Here is a 21,219-nt window from a genome sequence, read left to right as displayed (position 1 = left end):
TCTACGTCATCTTCACACTCACAGTGCTGCACGCGCTAACTGGGTCCCCCCGTACTAGTATTGGCGTTTTCCTGCCGCGTCGTCTGGACTATGCTCAATGCAAAATGTACTGATGTGCTGTTCTCTAGGAGGAGGATTGTATGGTGTTATTCAGCGGGATGCTCTGCACATGGGGACTGGTCGGTGTAGTGCACCCATAGTCAGAGGATGTTGGGAGAGATGTGCAGTACAGCGGGGGGCCGCGAGGATAGGGGTCTAGGGGATGTTATGCATATGCAAGGAGTAATGACTTACGTTATGTATAATAGATACAAATAAGACTGTGTAAAGCAGAACGACTGGAGTCCGTACACGTTCCCACATCCGCCCTGTACACTCGTGTATATTACAGCATATCTCCGAATAATACGTCCGCACCATCAGTATATAGAATGGTCACTAGGGATGAGCACTCCGTACAGTATTCAAACTAAGTATTATGTGAATGGACCTCGGATGTTTTGAATCGCTGATCCCTAATGATAACATCGTCCGATCCATACAGCAGTCCTATACCAGCTCTGCAGACTGACCGTGCAGTGAGTACAGCACAATCCAGTGGTTCCCAGGTGATGTCTTCTCTGATCAGATCTGGTCATTTTCTCTTCATCTGACTCAGACCGCCATGATGACTTCTCCCGGCCACATCTCCTCTCTGCAGTTTGCTGTCCCATTCATTCCACTATACAGTCAAGCTTCCTTCCCATATATTTTTCACAAGAGATTGTATTTGATGGCGTTTATGGTCACACTTTTTTTTATATGTATTTTATATTTAAAAAAAAAAATTCCTATACAAATATCCTGAACAAAACACCAACCTACAGAGTGCTGCTTACAAAAAAAAAAAGCTTATGGACCCAAGAATGCACCTAAATTGGGAAAATAAAGCCATAAAACGCAGTGATTACAATTCATGTGATAATTGACTTATGGTTTTCTATTAAAAAAAAAAAAACTGTTGATAAAACCCTGGAAAAAATATGCGCTATGTTCTTTTTGGGGTCATTTTTTGCATTCCACTCATTTTGGTCTTAAAATCGTTTTTTTTCAATTAGTCGTCATTAAAATATTGAACAGTTCTTTCTTCTACAGCTTTCCTTTTCAGCAGCTTGTGCAAACTATGGCATTTTGCAGGATCGGGAGTCCTTACCTCTGATCTCCTGACAACTCATAAACACTTTTATTAGTTTACAATGGGGTTAGTCTAAGGGCTCATGCACACAAACATATTTTCTTTCCGTGTCTGTTCCGTTTTTTTTTTTTTTTTTGCACATCGTATGCGGAACCATTCACTTCAATGGGTCCGCAAAAAAAACGGAAGTTACTCAGTGTGATTTCCGTTCCGCAAAAAAATAGAACATGTCCTATTATTTTCCGCATTACGGACGAGGATAGGACTGTTCTATGAAGGGCCAGCTGTTCCGTTCCGCAAAATACGGAATGCACACGGATATAATTTGTATTTTTTGCGGAACGCAAAATACATACGGTTGTGTGCATGAGGCCTTAAGGCTATATTCACATAATAGTGAAAAGAAATTAACTTTAAAAACGGACACACTGTCCGTTTGTTATGTCGATTTTGCATCCATGTGTTCATCCATTTTCTGTCCGACTGTCGTTTTTAACGGCTGACTTGTATCAGTTCTTAACGGCCATTAAAAAACATGAACTTAAACCTTTTTATGTTTGTTTTTTAAACCCAATCCCTGCAGTGGCCTCATTATATATACTACCCCACTGTAGTGCCCCCCTGTACATATAATGACCCTCTTAATGCACCCAGTATCTATAATACCCCTCATAGTAATAGTTATGTCCTCATAGTAATAATGCCCCCCACATCACCCCCGTCAGTGCCAACAAAGCCCATCTTAGACTTGTTTCAGACTTGCATTGCCAGAATGCCGTCCGGCCCCTTTAACTATAATGGGGTTTGACAGAAATCAGAAAATTGCCCAAATACAGATTCGCGGCGATTGTTGCCCGGCCGATTTCTGGCATTTTACGCCGGAAAAGCCTGCCGGAAGGCTGTACTGGCGGTGAAAAACAAGCCTGAAAGGCCATTAAAAGCGGCTGTCCTGTAAAAAAAAAAAAAAAAAAGGGCCATTCAAGGTTTAAAATAAAGCAACACATACCTCATCTTGCATGTGCAGTGACTCTCACTTTCCTCACTGGATGCACCAGGATCTGACGCTCCCAGCATCAGGTCCTTCTACCTCTAGTAAGGAGCGAATGTCCCCGTACATGCATTCGGATGAGGTGACTATTTATTTTTATTTTAACCCCTTAATGGCCCTGTTTTTTAGGGTGTTTCTTTTTTTAATGGTCCTTAGACAGGCCAATTGATTTCAGTTGGACATATCCTATTTTTTGTCGCCTGCTATTCACATAGCCATTACAAAAATAGCCATGTGAATAGCCCCATAGACTTTAATTGCCTCTGAAAAGGGCAGTTTTTCACTGTCGTGTGAATAGACTCTAATTTAGTGTTTATGAGCTGTCAGGAGTTCAGAGATCAAGGCTATAGAGCCCCGCTGACAGCGGCTTCCTGACGGATTCAGCATAAAGCCTTATTCACACGTCAGTGATTTCCATCAGTGACTGAAGCCTCCAGAGATAAGGTATAAGGGAAAGATCTGCACCTGTTCTGTGTTTAGAGCCGGACATCGTTTTGGGTAGAAATCACTGACCAAACACTTACTGAGTGAATAAGCTCCCATTCACATGGCCATGGTGTTGCCTATGCCGTTTTGTGGACCGCGGGTCCGAAAAACACGGTTGCCATCCTTGTGAACTCCGCATCTTGGTGCGTACCCCTTCCGTGGGCTTTCCAGTCTGTGTCTCCACTCAAGCTAGGACATGTCCTTTCTTTTGCCGAATCATCTGTGTCATGGACCCATTGAAGGCAATGGGTCAGATGCGGAGTGCACGCGGCTAGTGCCTGTGTTTTGCAGATCTGCAGTTTGCACTTAAAGTAAAATCTGTAGAAGAAAACTGTTGTAAATCTTTAATAAAGAACTAAAGCGGAAAAAAATGTAGACCAAAATGAGTAAAAATGCAGTAACAGAAAAATGCTCCCAAAAGTGTCCTTCGAATCTTTAAGTTCACATTGCCTGAACACTGGCTTGATGTCAAGTTGAAACCAGGTGTCATGGTCTCTCCTGTGACAGGGGTCAGAAGATCTAAGAGACTGGCTGCACGTGATTTGATCTGACAGCCTCTTTGGTTTCACTTGTTTCTGTGTTGTTGCTGGTTATGACCACACCTCTTGTCTCAGGTGTAGCTTAAGTGGTCATTCCCACTCCTCTATTTAGTCTGGTCTCACCCATCATGCTATGCGGTTGATAGCTCCTTCTGGTTGTGGAAGTGCTGGTGTTTGTTTCTCCTCTGAGTTCCTGCTCGTCCATGTACTTCAGAGTTAAGTGTCTTTTTCCCTATTTCTTGTTTGTTGTATTCCCCTGTCTTTTGGTATTAGGCCTGAGGGAGTCTCCTGTTCCTTCAGCTGGGAAGTAACAGGTCATCTTCTGCCCTGACACTATTTCTGGGGCCCTTTAGGGTCAGATTGGGCTCTAGGTTCCTGCATATAAACATTCCTACCATAGAGGTCTGTTCATACTGATAGTAGTCAGGGCTCAGTTTAGGAATTCACTAGGAGGTGGCCTTTCCCTAGTTTCCAGGCCTAGTACCTCTTCCCTCCTGGGTTTGGTGTGGACTTTACCACCCACACTGCGCCATGACACCAGGTGTCAGGATATGATGGCAATGTAGCATGCACACACAGGGATAGTGTAGCCCTAAAACCCCCCAGACCCACTCTTTCTTCCTACTTGCACGGTCATTCTCCGCAGTGACCCCCAACTGGTCGACGGCCTATGTACTATACAGTAAGAGTAGTCGTACAGTACCTGGGTCAAAAGCCAGTCAATCAGTGAAGTGCCAAGAATGCTAGAAGTCAACCAGGAGGGCAATACAAGACCAAATCGGCAGAAGCCAGAAAACGTAGTCACAATACCAGATCCTGAAGTCACAGCCAAAGTAAATGCCATACCACCAAGGAACAGCAGGGGGAGGAACAGAAATTCCCCAGCACCTGCACGCTCAGGAGCCAGACTAAGGGCTCATGCACATGACCGTATGTAGAAAAATACGTTTCTGTGCATGAGCCCTAAGGCTGAGTTCACAATTCAGTTATTTAGAGCTAAAACCAGGTGTGGCTGAAAAACACTGAAGAGGTTTTGGTTCACAATAACTGATGGAAATCACTGACCAAAAAACTGAAGTCAATTTGGGCTCATTCAAACGACTGTAGGCTGTCCGTGTCCGTATTGCAGACCAGCAACCAGCAGGTCTCCAATATACGGGCACTGGCCGTGTGAATCCTGTATCATGGATGTGTACCTATTGACTTGAATGGGTACGCAATCTGCAAGATACGGTGCGGAGCAGAGGCACGGATCGGAAGCCGGGGGAACCGTGACACCAGGGAACTCATTTTTATTTTTTCAGATCCTTTTCCAACATTGAATGAAATCTGTCCATTGCTTCATATATCAAGTGGAAGGGATAGACATTAGGATTGCTGCATAAATGGGTCTGCATCTGTTCCCCATTCATTTCAATGGGGCCGCAAAAGATACGGACAGCACACTGTGTGCTGTCTGAATTCGCACTTCCATTCCGCAGCCCCGCAAAAAAAGACAGAGCATGTCCTATTCTTGTCCTCAGCCACAGACAAGAATAGGCATTTCAATCAGTGCCAGTCAAATGCAAAATGTGGAACGCGGACTGCAAAACACTTGTGGAAGTGTGAATGGGTCAGCATCTGTATTGCGGAATGCACACGGCCGGTGTACTGTGGACCCGCCATATGCGGGCCGCAGTATGGCCACGGGGGACACACGGTCGTGTACAAGAGGCCTCAGAGAACTATTTTAGGTATATTTCAGGGGACCTACCCTACATGGTGGTATGCTTAAAGTGCATAGCATAATCAGCAATGGAATACCTGTCTGTGGTTTTTGTTTGAAGGCAGATTCCGGGCTTGGTTTCTGTTCTTACCAATGGACCTCCAGAGTTTGATCTCCTGCACACGAACGCAAGGGCTCCGTGCCCATGCTGCGGACGTCAAATTGCAGTCCGCAATACACGGGCACCGACCGTGGGGCAGCCGCATGCAGATCACAGACCCTTTTACTTAAATGGGGTCCGCGATCCATCTGTTCAGCAAAAAGATAGAACAAGTTCTATCTTCTTGCGGAACGGAAGCATGGAACACCACAGAAGCACTCCGTAGTGCTTCCGTGGGGTTCCGTTCCGCATCTCCGGATTTGCGGACCCATTCAAGTCAATGGGTCCGCATCCGTGATGCGGAATGCACACGGAACGGTGCCCTTGTATTGCGGATCCGCATATGCGGTCCGCAATATGGCAACGGGACACCTACAGTCGTGTGCAGGAGGCCTTTCGAGATATTCAAGAAGCAAGTGAATTTGGGGCAGAAGGCTGGGTTATAAGGTGAGTGAGTTTTCTCTGTGACAACTTCGTGTAGAGAAAGCATTAAATGTGCAAAGGGTGAACGCTACACCTGTTTTACTGCGGTATTTGCCTCTCCAAGGGTTGTTGAATGCCTACTTTTTTGCAGTTGCCAGGTGTCCATAACTCAAAGCTGACAGGTTTGGAGAACTGGCACTAGATGTGGATAGCCAATGTATTTCCATCTGTCCGGATATGCCATCAATGTCAGATAGGTGCGAGTCCCACGTAGAGACCCACTCCTATCTCCAGAACAGGATCCCTACAATGAACAGAGAGCAGTGGCGCATGCGTGGCCAGCCTCGGTTCACCACTATGGGAGTTCTGAAAATGGAGCCATTTATGCAACGCCTTTAATTAAAATTCTTCATTCTGGACTTAGGAATCAAGTGGGCAATCCTGTCAATGCATTGTTTACACCTGGAAACTGCTTAGTCATTCCCTTTGACTTGTATTGAGGCAGAATACAAGTCTATAGCAACTGTAAACTGCAACATTGTTTCTGTTTAGGCTGCGCTTCTCCAGTTTTACTCCTCCCACTAGAAGGTTTTTGATTAGTTATTGTATAAAAGTAGAGCGGTCAGAGCCTCTAAGGCCTTTTTCACACGGGCGTCCTGGATTTTCTCCAGATGCGTCGCGTGTGCATCGCGGAAAACCCACGCAAGTTCGCATGCAATTTTAGTCAGTTTTGACTGCGATTGCATTGTTCAGTTTTTAGTGCGCAGGTGCAATGCGTTTTGCACGCGCGTGATAAAAAACTGAATGTGGTACCCAGACCCGAACCCGGACTTCTTCACTGAAGTTCGGGTTTGGGATTGATGTTCTGTAGATTTTATTATTTTTCCTTATAACATGGTTATAAGGGAAAATAATAGCATTCTTAATACAGAATGCTTACAAAAATGTCGATTGAGGGGTTGAAAAAAAATAATTTACTCACCTTATCCACTTGATCGCGCAGTCGGCATCGTCTTTTTTCTTCTTCTTTCAGGACCTGCAAAAGGACCTTTGATCCTTCTATCTTCATTCAGCAGGACCTGCGCTGACGTCACCACGTGGTGAGCGCTATTACGTCAAAGGAACTTTTGCAGCTTCTGAAAGAAGAATAAAGACTATGCTGGCTGCACGATCAAGTGGATAAGGTGAGTGATTTTTTATTTTATTTTTAACCCCTCAATCGACATTTTAGTAAGCATTCTGTATTAAGAATGCTATTATTTTCACTTATAACCATGTTATAAGGGAAAATAATACAGTGAATTTACTTTAATGGGGTCCGCGATTGCTCATCCCTATCATCTCCTAGCAACCATGCGTGAAAATCACACCTCATCCGCACTTGCTTGCGGATGCTTGCGATTTTCACGCAGCCCCATTAATTTCTATGGGGCCTGCGTTGCGTGAAAAACGCTGAATATAGAACATGCTGATGTGTGAAACCTAACGCTCATGTGCACAGCTCCATTGAAGTGAATGGGTCCGGATTCAGTGCGGGTGCTATGCGTTCACCCCACGCATTGCACCCGTGTGGAATTCTCGCCAGTGTGAAAGGGGCCTAAGGGTCTCATTGAGCGCCAGGCATCTTCTATGAGCTGATCGGTGGGGTCCCGGTTGTCGGACCCCCATCTATCTGATATTGATAACTAGTGTTGATCGAGTACCAAAGTGCTTGGGTGCTCGAGTAGAACACTTTGGGATGCTCGGGTGCTCTACAGAGCACCCTAGCACAATGGAAGTCAATGGGAGAACCCGAGCATTAAACCAGGCACCCGCTGCTCTGAAGAGGGGAGGGTCTCTGGTTCATAGGAAAAGGTCAGAAATTGATGGAAACACCACTGAAATGGTTCAGGAACAGCATGGGGAGGATGTCTGGATGCATCTTGGACTCCCGGGTCGCTGCTGGAAACGATGATGTTTGAGTAGTACGCCAATTTTACAGACTGACAATAATACGCACAAAACCAAAGATAAAATTGATTTTAGAGGTAAAATTGTTAGGAAACATTCTTTCCTGTATATTTGCTTGTATATAAAGTGCAAGTGCTGCCAAAAATTACAAGGAAGACACACTCCGATACAACCTGTATATCACATAAAGGAGGGCCTCGTTCACATTGTTCAGGTAGTGGGACTCCTACACTCATAAAGCCTATGCACTAAGTGAAAAGGGCTGCCAAAAATTACAAGGAACCGGCACTCCAATACACCCTTTATGACACATAAAGGAGGGCATCATACACACCCTTGGAAAATGATGATTGATGGCCTGCTAGTGACCCTCAAAAACATTAGGGGCAAGAGCCTGCTGCTGATCTCACCCTCTAAAACATTATGGGTAAGGGTCTGCTGCTTAGCTGACCCTCCAAAACATTAGTAGCGAGGGCAGCCTAATAAGCATGTTGATATGATGGAGGAGGACGAGAAAAGGAAGATTGAACCATATACCCTTTTTTGTGGTGGAAGGGGTGTATTCAATACACCATAAAAGCCACATTTAAAGTACCTTTATGTTCAGCCGCTTTCCTCTGGTGGAGTGGAGAAGTCAGGGGCAATCCAGGCCTTTTTCATTTTGATATGAGTCACCCTGTCAGCATTTTCAGACAAAACCCTGCCGGCAGGGCAGGCCAGCACCTCCAAGTTCGCCAGTTCATGCCACGTGTCCAGCTTAGACACCCAATTGTTGTAAGGCGCAAAGGGATCATTGAGGATGCTGACACGGTCTGCTACGTACTCCTTCACCATCTTCCAAAACTTTTCCCTCCTTGTGACACTAGGCCGCGCATCAGGGTGAGGTTGCTGGCGGGGTGTCATGAAACTGTCCCAGGCCTTCAAGAGTGTTGCCTTGCCTCTTTTGGAACTGCTATGTGTTCCCCTCTTCTCTCCTCCTCGGTTGCCCAAGGAACTACGTACTCTGCCGCCAGCGTTGTCAGCTGGAAATCTTTGGAGCAATTTTTCCACAAGGACCTTCTGATATTGCACCATTTTGCTAGTCCTCTCCACCAGAGGAATGAGAGATGAGAAGTTCTCTTTGTAGCGGGGGTCGAGAAGGGTAAACAACCAGTAATCGGTGTTGGCCAAAATGCGTATAACGTGAGGGTCACGGGAAAGGCAGCATAACATAAAGTCAGCCATGTGTGCCAGAGTCCCAACAGACAAGACTTCGCTGTCCTCATCAGGAGGATGACTTTCAACCTCCTCATCCTCTTCCTCCTCTTTGGTCCATCCATGCTGAACAGATGGAATAAACCTGCTATGGGTACTACCCTCTGTAGCGGAGGCAACCATCTCCTGCTCCTCCTCATCATCATTCAATTCCCACTGAGAAGACGAACTGAGGGTGGTCTGGCTATCACCCTGTGTAATGTCTTCCCCCATTTCCACCTATTCCACATGCAAAGTGTCCGCCTTCATTGTGAGCAGCGAGCGTTTCAGTAGACACAGAAGTAGGATGGTTACACTGATAAAAGCGTTACCGCCGCTCAGCTGTGTTGATTCCTCAAAGTTGCGTAAAACCTCACAGTGGTCAGACAGCCATGCCCACTCGTTGCTTGTGAAGAGCGGAAGCTGACTGGAAAGGCGATGAACATGTTGCAGCTGGTATTCCACTACTGCCCTCTGCTGCTCATAAAGCCTGGCCAACATGTGGAACGTGGAGTTCCAGCACGTGCTCACGTCGCACAACAGTCGGTGAGCTGGCAATTACAAGCACTGCTGCAGCTGTAAATGACTTTCGGAAATGGGCACACACGCGGCGCACCTTCACCAGTAGCTCAGGCAAATTGGGGTAGGTTTTGAGAAACCGCTGAACCACTAAGTTGAACACGTGGGCTAGGCATGGGATGTGTGTGAGCATGCCGAGCTCCAAAGCTGCCACCAAGTTACGGCCAGACACAGACACAACCATGCCTGGTTGTAGGTTGAGTGGCGAAACCCACAGCTCAGTCTAGTCCCTTATACCCTGCCACAGCTCTGCGGCTGTGTGCTGTTTGTTACCGCGTCCCCACTGCAGTGTTACACTGCTTCCAGCTACTGACTGATGGCTGACTGGTACTGCAAGATGAGAATTCAGAGGTGGAGGAGGAGAAGGGGGGTTGCAGCCACTAATGTAGGTGGTGGCGGAAATCCTGATGGAAGTAGGGCCCGCAATCCTTGGCGTCTGTAGCACCTGTGCCATCACAACGTTCACCCAGTGTGCCATCAGGGAAATGTAGCATCCCTGGCCAAAAGCAATTGTCCATGTGTCAGTCGTTAAGTTGACCTTCCCAATAACTGCGTTGGTCAGGGCCTGGGAGATGTTACGGGACACATGCTGGTGTAAGGCGGGGACGGCACACCGGGAAAAATAGTGGCTGTCAGGCGGCGGAAAGCCTCAGTGGTCAGAAGCCTAAATGGCAACATTTCCAGGGCCAGCAATTTGAAAAGGTGCACATTTAGTGCTGTGGGTGGGTGGCTGGCTGGGTATTTTCGTTGAAAGGCCTGGGGTATGGACATCCCCCTCTGTACTGCTGTCCTCGCTCAGCTTGCTACCTTCCCAGGTTGGGTCAGTGATTTCATAGTCCACCAGCTCCTCCTCCACTTCCTTACTCTGGTCATCCTCCTGACTTGTTGACCTAACAAGAACCTCGCTTATTGAAAACTGTGTCTCATCCTCATCATCAACCTCTTGAGACACTAATTGCCGTTGACTTATTGGCAACTGTGTCTCATCATCATCCACCTCGTGAAACACTAATTGCCATTCCCCACCGTCATCTTTTTCTGACTGTGGATTCTGAAGAGTTTGGGAATCAGTGCAGAAGATCTTCTAATGTCCCTCTTCAAGCGGGCTTTGCGAGAGGCCCAAATCAAGGAATGGCGATGAAAAGAGCTCATCGAAATATCCGAATGTGGGATCACTTGTTTGCCAAGACTCTTAATGGTGGAAGGAAGGAGGATCAGGGTGAGGATTCTGTTGACCAGACTCTTGGCTACTGAGACTGGACTTTGTGGAAGACAGGTGGTGCTTAACTGACTGAAAGCATTATATGCTGCAATCCAACCGACCACCTGGTCGCACTGGTGTGACGTCGCGAGCAGTGTCCTGCGCCGCCCTGCAAACTGGGACATGAAGCTAGGTAGTAGGCTCAGTTTCACCGCACCCAGGACCACGGCCTCTGCGTGCACCATCAGCATCACGGCCACTTCCCCATCCCTTACTGCTCGCCTTCAGCATATTAAATGCTTGCAAGTATGGCTACCACAGCATCTTGCAGCGGCATGCTATTCCATCCGGTTTGCGTTTAGTTGCACCATCATTTATTTTTCAACAGGACAATGACCCCAAACACACCTCCAGGCTGTGTAAGGGCTATTTGACCATGAAGGAGAGTGATAGGGTGCTGCGCCAGATGACCTGGCCTCCACAGTCACCGGACCTGAACCCAATCAAGATGGTTTGGGGTGAGCTGGACCGCAGAGTGAAGGCAAAAGGGCCAACAAGTGCTAAGCATCTCTGGGAACTCCTTCAAGACTGTTGGAAGAATATTTCAGGTGACTACCTCTTGAAGCTCATCAAGAGAATGCCAAGAGTGTGCAAAGCAGTAATCAAAGCAAAAGGGGGCTACTTTGAAGAACCTAGAATATGACATATTTTCAGTTGTTTCACACTTTTTTGTTATGTATATAATTCCACATGTGTTAATTCATAGTTTTGATGCCTTCAGTGTAAATCTACAATTTTCATAGTCATGAAAATAAAGAAAACTCTTTGAATGAGAAGGTGTGTCCAAACTTTTGGTCTGTACTGTATATTGTGAGGGCACTGCAGGGAGTTAGGATGTTTAAAAAAAATATATGAAATGTATCCATTTTTAATGCCCATTTTTAGCGGCCGTTAAAAACGGATGCAAACAACCATTAAAAACAGAAACACTGATGCAAATTGGCCATGAAAAACTGACAGTGTATCTGTTTTTAATGGCCTTGTGCGAATGTACCCTTGCCCTTAAAAATCGTACAGCCATGGGTGGGCAGGTTTCCCATCCACATGTGCATTGGAACACAGTTTATCTTATGACCCCTAAACTGACGGGACCTGCGACCACCTGCGTTCATTCTGAAGCAAAACAATGACCCACCTAGAACCTTACAGCGACTTGAGGTCTGTTGTGCTGAGGACGATACTGCTGTTGCATCCAAGATAATGACGGTAAAATACTGTTGTGCTACCACCTTGTGAAACCTGAATATAACGTAATAAATGCAGAGAACCACTTTATATGTGAACACGTGACAAGCAGAGGAGCTCACAGGAAGACGGCGGCTTCTGCTGCCTTCTCTCAGTTTCCTGCCCCTAAAGCTGGGGAGACGCGTTCACTGCTGGTCACTGACTGCGGCGAGAACCCAGCAGACACATCATTATGGTCCCCTCTCATTTCTGGCTGGTTGTTGCCTTGCTCGTTAAGGGCGTCTTTTCAGAAGGTATGTAGAGGGGGGGGGAAACGTTGCCAAAATATTTCAGATAGTCAACAAACTTGGATGCAGCTACGCATATCAGAGTGTGTATGAGGGTCAATTCACACGCGGCTGACTTGTTGCAGAAATTTTTTGCAATGGAAAATCAGTTCCATTCCTCCGAAGGTTATTTCTGCACGGATTTCTGCAAGCCCATTGCAGATGACTGGGTGAATAGGAGAAATCTACCCAGTGTGAATTCACCTCAACACTAACCATAGGGGAAATACTGCAATGATCAGTTGTCATGACTTTTTTTCTTTTTTTTTTCTGTCTTTCCTGGAAATATCCGTCATATCAAAGATAAAGACAAACCCAAGGCAGGTAAGTTAACCTCTGCTTACGTAGCTTCTTAGAAATTATGTTGGACTTTAAAGGGTATGTTCACACACTGCTGTGCGTCTGACAACTGCGCTCCGAAATGATGCGCTTTAGAAACCAGTATAGACACCGTGGTAAAATCGGGTGCGAAACGGGGGCTCTGCTGCACTATAAGTGTCTGTTATCACACAACGCCTGGGTGATGCTATAGATCAGGATATAGGGGTTCACGGGGACGTTAATATTGATTGCCTGCCCGCAGGATAGGTCAACAATATCAGATCAGTGGGAGTCCGACTCCGATCAGCTGCTATGCGGTAAATCCCAAACCGAACTACACCGCTCCATCCCCTGGTGCTGGAGCTACTGCAGAAGAGCGGCTCAGCGGGACCCTCACCAATCTGATACTGATGACCCTTTTAAACCTTATTTTTACGTTTGTTAATATAGTGAACAATATAGGCTGGTTGTACATCTATACAACATATATGGACCTCTATGGCAGCTGTGTATCTTTTAGTAATAATATGAAAAATGTGGACAGACTAGAGGAGGAGGCGTAGTGACGTGTACACGCATGCAGTATACATACATACATGTTGAAGTATCCATGACTAACAGAATGAAAGTATCATTTGTTTGGATCCGTGAAACTAGAAAAAGTTATTTTATGCTTAAATTACTAAATAAAATAGCACAATACACCATTCAAGCAGTTATCTCCTCAATGGCGTTGGTGGCGTATAACTAGGATACTCATGTCTGATAGACTGAGGGTTCAGGCTCTGTAAGGGCTCAAGGACACGACCGTTGTTGTTTTGCGGTCTGTTTTTCACGGATCTGTTGTTCCGTATCTGAGTTTTTTTCCCCCTCTGATTTAAAGGGAACCTGTCACCTGGATTTTGTGTATAGAGCTGAGGACATGGGTTGCTAGATGGCCGCTAGCACATCCGCAATACCCAGTCCCCATAGCTCTGTGTGCTTTTATTGTGTAAAAAAACTGATTTGATACATATGCAAATTAACCTGAGATGAGTCCTGTATGTGAGATGAGTCAGGTATGGGACTCATCTCAGGTTAATTTGCATATGTATCAAATCAGTTTTTTTACACAATAAAAGCACACAGAGCTATGGGGACTGGGTATTGCGGATGTGCTAGCGGCCATCTAGCAACCCATGTCCTCAGCTCTATACCCAAAATCCCGGTGACAGGTTCCCTTTAAGTCCTCTTCTGTTCCGTTATTCCACAAAACATATCCGTATGTAGTATAGTAGGTTATTCACATGGACCAGTTTTGTAGTATAGGGGGTTATTAACATGGACTAGTTATGTAGTATATGGGGTTATTCACATGGATTAGTTATGTAGTATAGGGGGTTATTAACATGGACTAGTTATGTAGTATATGGGGTTATTCACATGGATTAGTTATGTAGTATAGGGGGTTATTCACATGCACCAGTTTTGTGGTATAGGAGGTTATTAACATGGACTAGTTATGTAGTATAGGGGGTTATTCACATGCACCAGTTTTGTAGTATAGGGGGTTATTCACATGGACTAGTTATGTAGTATAGGGGGTTATTAACATAGACTAGTTATGTAGTATAGGGGGTTATTAACATGCACCAGTTTTGTAGTATAGGGGGTTATTCATAAGGACCAGTTTTGTAGTATAGGGGGTTATTCACATGGACTAGTTATGTAGTATAGGGGGTTATTCACATGGACTAGTTATGTAGTATAGGGGGTTATTCACATGGACTAGTTATGTAGTATAGGAGGTTATTAACATGCACCAGTTTTGTAGTATAGGAGGTTATTCACAAGGACCAGTTTTGTAGTATAGGGGGTTATTCACATGCACCAGTTTTGTAGTATCGGGGGTTATTCATAAGGACCAGTTTTGTAGTATAGGGGGTTATTCACATGGACTAGTTATGTAGTATAGGGGGTTATTCACATGCACCAGTTTTGTAGTATAGGGGGTTATTCATAAGGACCAGTTATGTAGTATAGGGGGTTATTCACATGGACTAGTTATGTAGTATAGGGGGTTATTAACATGGACTAGTTATGTAGTATAGGGGGTTATTCACATGGACTAGTTATGTAGTATAGGAGGTTATTCACATGGACCAGTTTTATAGCGATTCCATTGTATTAGTACATGTTATTGATATGTTATTGATGAAATCATCAGTATCGATCTCCTTTAGGTGTTTGGAGTCTTTTTTGTCTACAGTCTATTTTCTTTGCCAGTTGAGAGAGATGACAGTCTGTACCTGATAAGCGACAAGGGCTACACATGGCAAAAGGATGGCGTAATGTTGGCTAACAGTACAGACCTAAACTTGGGCTCTTTATGGAACGATCCTCGTGGAGTCTACTGCCGTATCAACAGTAATACTGAGAAAAAGGATTGTGTCCATGTGTATGTGAGACGTGAGTATACTCAGTGTTTTCAGTGCTGATGATGTATGGCGGGTGCTATGGACACCCTTCAAATCTTAAGAATCCTGATGCAAAATACTGACCTTGTGAATGCAGGCTTAGGCTGGGTTCACACGTGACTGATTAGGGGATTTTTCTGAAGTGGATTTTTGTGCGGCACATCTGCAGCGTTGTACAGCACCAACTGAGTGAATGAGTCTTTACCAATTATCATTCACAAATGGCAGAAAAATTCTGCAGCAGAGTCTGACCTGTGGTGCAGATTATAAATCTTCAGCATGTCAATACATACCACGGATTTTATCACGGACTTCACCCTTTCCAGGTCAAAGAGTGAAATCTGCATTAGGCCTCATGCACACGACCGTGCCGTTTTTTACGGTCCGCAAACCGCAGATCCGCCAAAAACGGAAACCGCCCACGTGCCTTCCCGCAATTTGCGGAACGGGCGGCCCATTGTAGAAATGCCTATTCTTGTCCGCAAAACGGACCGCTGCATCCCCCCCCCCCCCCCGCGCTGATGACGAGAAGAGGGTCTTCATGTGTCCATTCTATATGGGATTGCTGGAGGTAGCTCTTCTTGGCACTTCTATAGAGAATAAATGGAGCGGCAGTGTGAATGCTCAACCTATCACTCCATTCATACTGGTGCACAGGACCCCCATTCTTCTGATTATTTGGGGTCTCAACAGTCACACCTGCATCGGTCAGAACGTCCTGCTATGTTGTCGAGGTGACAGAGCTTTATTCTTTACCTTACTCTTTGCAGGCTGGTACAAGAGGCACATCATGGACCGTATTCTATATGAAGGGGAAGTCCATTCATATATCAGAATTGGAAAATAATTTATCAAAATATTATTCATTGTAAAGAAACGTGAATATGTCTGATGGAATTTTCTGCAGACATCCACATAGTAAAGGGCAGCTGTCACAGGACCAGGCCTGATGATATTTTCACTGTCTGCTCATGTCAATCAAAATGCAGAGGGTGCGTGTCACGATCGGGGGTGGGAGGGAAACACCACACCGAACATAGGAGGGAAATGGGTGAGGGAATAAGGCCTGGAAACTAGGGAAAGGAGATGGACACCTCCTAGAGAAAACCCTAATCAAAGTCCTGACTAACCACCAGTATGAACAGACCCCAGAGGTAGGTGAGTTCGTACACAGGAATACCTAATGTCCTAACTCACCCTATAGGACCCTGGTACTAATGTCAGGACTGAGACAACCTGTTCCTCCAAAAGGAAGGACGAACATGAGTCTCCCTCAGGCCTTAATACAAATGACAGGGAAATGCAACACACAAAATAACCCAAACAAAATACAAAAGGGAAAGAAAACACTTAACTTCAAGTGGCTATCGCAGCACCAGGAACTCAGCCGAGATCTACACACCAGCTATCCACAACTCCAACAGAAGCTATAAACCGCACAGCATAGTGGGAGAAACAACAATAAATGGTTAAATGACCATAATAGCCACGCCTGGGGAAAGAAGGTGTGGCAAGCACCAGAAACAACACAGATGTCACTTGATCCAAACGGAAATCATGTCAGATCAAACCATGTGTTGCCAGTCTCACCGATCTACTGCCACCTGTCGCGGGAACGTCCGTGATAGTGTGGCAGTGGCAGAGACAGCAGAGCCTCTAGGTGTAATGGCCACACCCTCATTGCTCCTAGATACTCATTTGCATATATAAAAACAAAAATGTTCCCAGCAATGCGGGCACATATGAACATGGGACTAACACGGACACCTTTTTTCTGCCAAGAGCCCATGTAACAGGTCATCCAGTTTCATAGGTACAGATAACCTTTAACATATGCTTGGTGGTCCTGGATTTAAAGAGATATTCTAGGAATTTTTATACTGATAGGCCATCAATATTTGATCGGTGGAGTCCGATACCCCAACTGTTCCTCAGTAGTTCCGGTGCCGGAAGTCAGCACCAGAGCACTGCCCCCATTCACTTCAGTTCAGTGGACGACGCTGTATAGTTCCAGTACTGACTTTGGAGAACAGACGGTCAATGGAGGGAAGGGGAAGGGGGTGTATTGGACAATTACCAATTATATATTCATGGCCTGTCCTGAGGATAGGCCATCAATATTAAAATCCGGGAACACCCTTTAAGGTAGCCATTCACATTACAAGTATGTCAGCTGAACCTGATTGGGCTGTGCCTGTTCCAGTGTGCTGCGGTCCCTGGAATAAGATGATCAGCAGGGATGCTGGGAGTTGGACCCCTGCCGATCAGGGACTACAGCACTCCGTACCTGGTAGTGACCGTGTGTCTGGATAGAGCAGGTTAGTCCCATACAAGTGAATGGGAGAGAGCTAAAGTAACCAGGCACTGACTACCTGACAACCAGTTCTTATACCAATCTGCAGCTATTTCATGTCTTCACTCCCTCTGTTTGTCAGGGTGCATGAACTGCATAGAGCTGGACCCGGGAACCATTGCTGGCTTTGTTGTGGCGGATGTCATCATGATCGGTCTTATCACTATGGCGGTATATTTTGTTTCTGGCTCGGAGACACGTCGACCAGGACGAGGTTAGAGGATGAGTCTTTTATTATTTGGAGGGGCCATGGACTTTCATTCGTTAGCAGAGCTATGGGGTGTGTGCGCTGCATGGACGGCGCCTGTATTGTATCATGGGTGTCAGGGACGCACTGATATCGCATATCCTGGTACTGTGCAGTTTGAGCGGCAATTCACATGAGGCTGAGTTGTTGCAGAAATCTCAATTTATCAAAACTGGTGTAAAGTGGAACTGGCTTAGTTGTCCACAGCAACCAATCAGATTCCACCTTTCATTTTTCAGAGCTCCTTTAGAAAGGTGGAATCTGATTGGTTGCTATGGACAACGTAGCCAGTTTTCCCTTACACCAATTTTGATAACTCTCCCCCAGTGAGTGAAAGTCTGGTCCATGCACCTAAATTGGGTTGTATAGGGAGCAAACATATGGGGGTAGATTTAACAAACTGGTGTAAAGTAGAACTTGCTTAAATGTCCATAGCAACCAATCAGATTCCACCTTTCATTTTCCAAAGGAGTGTTGAAAAATGAAAGGTGGAATCTGATTGGTTGCTATGGACAACTAAGCCAGTTCTACTTTACACCAGTTTTGATAAATCTCCTCCATTGCATGAATGACTTTTTTGTTCATATCGCAAATGTTCTAAATGACCAGAATCCAACAGAAAAAAGCCTGTGTGTGTCCCCATGTGAAATCGGAGGCATACACAGGTACAGTTAGGGCCCATGCCCTTGTAGACTGTACATGTTATATTAGGGTGCCTTCACACACGGCAGACTGAAGATCAGTTTCATTTATCTAGATGGGGCTTGCAGAAATTCATGTGTTTGCCACCAAAACAACCCCATTCAGATGAATGGAACAGATTTTTTGCCACAGAAATTTTCTGCAATAAAATCTGCCAGGTTATCCAATTCTATAAATGCCCCCCACGATGCCCGACCCCTCCTATGGATCATACTTACCCCGCTCCCCAGCGTCACTCCGGATCCCTGCATGGCCACCACTGCATCTTCCCATCGCGCAGATCAAACATTCCGGCGTTGGGGGGGTGCAGCCAATAGCAGGCCGCGATGATGACCAGCCCGCTTGCATCACGAGTGACGTCACCCGTCATGCTAGAGAGGCTGACCATGCATGGATCCGGAGTGACATTGGTGCTGGGGAGCGGGGTAAGTATGATCTATAAGGAGGGGCCCGGGCAATGTGGGGGGGCATTTTTAGAATTGGATAACCCCTTTTAAAGGGGTTTTTCTGAGACTTATATTCTGATTACCTATCCTCTGATAGGTCATCAGTATCTGATTGGTTGGGGTCCGACACCCAGGACCCCCGCGGATCAGCTGTTTGAGAAGGCAGCGGCGCTCGCAGTAGTCCTGCCGCAGCCTTTATCACAAATGGCATAAGGCTGAGGCTACATGGTGACATCAGTGTTGAAGATCATGCGACATCACATCTAATGATTGTCAGTGGGGTCGTGATTACAGGTCTAAAACAGTCGTGTGACGGCAAGTGGCAGACAAGTTGCACAGATGTTTTTGGTCTCACGACCTTTCTGTCAGATTTTTCTGTCACACAACACGTCGCTGTGGAGCCTCAGCCCAAATCCCACACTGAAGCCCTGTTCACATTTCTGTGTCCATTTGATGTTTGCAGTGGTCAGCGAAAAACGGACTAAACACCGTCGCAATACGGATGCCATCCATAGACTATAATGTCACGGACCAGAGAAGTGCATGCCTGACCAACGGTCAGTAAAAATATAATGATATGTAAACAGACACGGCAGACACGTGAAAAACGGCAATGTGAACAAAGCCTAATTATCATTACGATCAGTATTTTCAGTCTTATTGTTGTCGTGGGTGGCACTGCTCCTGTGCGCGGCACCCCACACACGTGTGACACTGGAGCGAGATAAAGGCTGGCTAAAAATTAAACTGTTTATATGATTGATGTGTTAATGCTGTAACTTATTTAACCTTTTACAGCTTCTGACAAACAAAATCTGATTGAAAAGGATTCTGACTATCAGGTGAGTGGCAACGTGGCTTGTGGTATGTGACACAAAACTGCATTATATGGACAACCCATTGGTTTCAATAGGCACTATGGAAAGCTTCACTTTCCCCGTGGTGCTGCTACCAGGGAATGAAACACTACAGATTATAGTTCATCGCTCAGGGTCACAGTAATGGGCCAACCTACAATCAGCAGTCCTTTTCGTCAAAAAAGGGATTGTAAAGTGTGGACAACCCTTTTAAAGGGATTTTCCAGAGCCCCAAAGGCTGGGGATGAAAATGAAAAAAGAAGCAATACTTGCCTGCACAATACCCCGCCTTTCCAGCTCTGAAACTCTGTGTTTCCGGTGCTGAATCAATGACATACGTGACTACCCTAGGCCAGTGACTGGATACGGTTGTGCACAGCTATAATACGGCCATACCTGTATGTACTGCAACTCTGGAAACATAGAACTCCAGGGACAGCAGAGTGGAAGCGTTGAAACGGAGAGGAACTGAACATCAGTATACAGTAGGTTCTGTTTTTTTAATGGTATAACATTTCCAGCCTTCAGATTACATTTTTGTGTGTCAGTCAAAACAATTTTCAGTCCTCCTTCACACATTTTTTGTTTGCTCTATTTTTGGCCAAATAAAAAGACAGGCATTTTTTCTGATGTTTTTGAGGCATTTTTGTACAATTCGGTGGCATTTTTATAAATAGTGGGGGGAATTGCTGCATGAAGTCCATGGAAGTGCTTCCTTGGATTCTGATGCATGCCTCCGCTCCACAAAAGATAGGACATGTCCTATCTTTTGCCATATCTTGCAGATCGTGCACCCATTCAAGTCAATGGGTCCACATCCACGCCGCGGAGTGCACACGGCTGGTGCCCGTATATAGTAGACTAGCTGTTTGCGGTCCAAAACATGGACACAGAGCTCTTATTGTCATGTGAATGGATCCTTAGGGTGCCCTCATACTTTGCACCAAATTAATCAAATGGCGCCTGGTGTTGGGTAAATTTGATATATATTCAAACTTGAACGGAGCTTAGCCGCGCCCAGGCCAGTTGATACCAGTCGTGACGTCACTGGGTCTGCGGTAAACAGTGAGAAGGCCGCGGCGCTGTTGGAGCGCCGCTGCCTTCTCAAACAGCTGATCGGTGGGGGTCTCGGGTGTCGGACCCCTCCGATCAGATGCTGATGATCTATCCAGAGGATAGATCATCAGTTTAAACAAAGTGCAGAACCACTTTAAGGGTATATTCACATGTCGCAGAAATGTAATAATTTTTTTTAGAGAAGAATTCTGGAGTGCAGGTTAACTCACAACACATAATGACCATTTTCATTTTCTTTGCTTTCTTTTTCTCAAGATATTGGGACACCGTGATGATGACCAGTACAGCCATCTTGCAACTAGACCTAAAAGAGGAGGCTACTGATAGCGCCGGGCACTGGATGTGTTTGCGTTCTCTTAACATTTCGCAATGTTGTTGCTGTCTTCGGTAGATGTTTTTGACGTACAGCAATGGAAACTTTTCTCTGTTCTTGTCTGTTTTTCTGTGCTGATTAAATACACGAAAACAACGGAAATCCTGTGGGGGGTTATTTAGCTGACATAGGGGGAAGAATCTCCCACCTGTGAACTACATCTTCAAAGCCGAGCTCGAAAGTCTGAGCGCACAGGAAGTGGAAAGAAAGAAGAGTGCAATGTAGAAGTAAGGGTAGAAATATCATACATCGAAGTAACTGCAATTAGTATAAAGTAATGGCCCCTTTATCGGGGGCAGAATAAGTGGCCCAAAGGCC

At 45.6% G+C, this 21,219-nt stretch overlaps 1 protein-coding gene across 1 annotated transcript; it reads left to right on the top strand.

Moving 5' to 3' along the window:
- The first annotated feature begins 11,895 nt into the window (after positions 1–11,895).
- Positions 11,896–21,003, top strand: LOC122928716 (T-cell surface glycoprotein CD3 gamma chain-like). Its single transcript, XM_044281857.1, has 6 exons — positions 11,896–12,036; positions 12,373–12,393; positions 14,656–14,838; positions 17,282–17,413; positions 19,393–19,436; positions 20,784–21,003. The coding sequence occupies exons 1-6, from the start codon at positions 11,976–11,978 to the stop codon at positions 20,850–20,852; spliced, it is 510 nt and encodes a 169-aa protein (XP_044137792.1). The 5' UTR covers positions 11,896–11,975; the 3' UTR covers positions 20,853–21,003.
- Positions 21,004–21,219: the final 216 nt, after the last annotated feature.

The sequence above is a fragment of the Bufo gargarizans genome, chromosome 2 (assembly GCF_014858855.1).
Source record: "Bufo gargarizans isolate SCDJY-AF-19 chromosome 2, ASM1485885v1, whole genome shotgun sequence".
In the NCBI taxonomy this organism is placed as follows: domain Eukaryota; kingdom Metazoa; phylum Chordata; class Amphibia; order Anura; family Bufonidae; genus Bufo; species Bufo gargarizans.
This window is presented reverse-complemented; position numbering and strand designations above follow the sequence as displayed.

Excerpts from the sequence above, each read along its gene's own strand:
- LOC122928716 (XM_044281857.1), top strand. The coding sequence starts at position 11,976 with ATGGTCCCCTCTCATTTCTGGCTGGTTGTTGCCTTGCTCGTTAAGGGC. Across the intron at positions 14,839-17,281 it reads TGTCCATGTGTATGTGAGAC|GGTGCATGAACTGCATAGAG; the intron begins GTGAGTATACTC and ends TCTGTTTGTCAG. Across the intron at positions 17,414-19,392 it reads GACACGTCGACCAGGACGAG|CTTCTGACAAACAAAATCTG; the intron begins GTTAGAGGATGA and ends AACCTTTTACAG.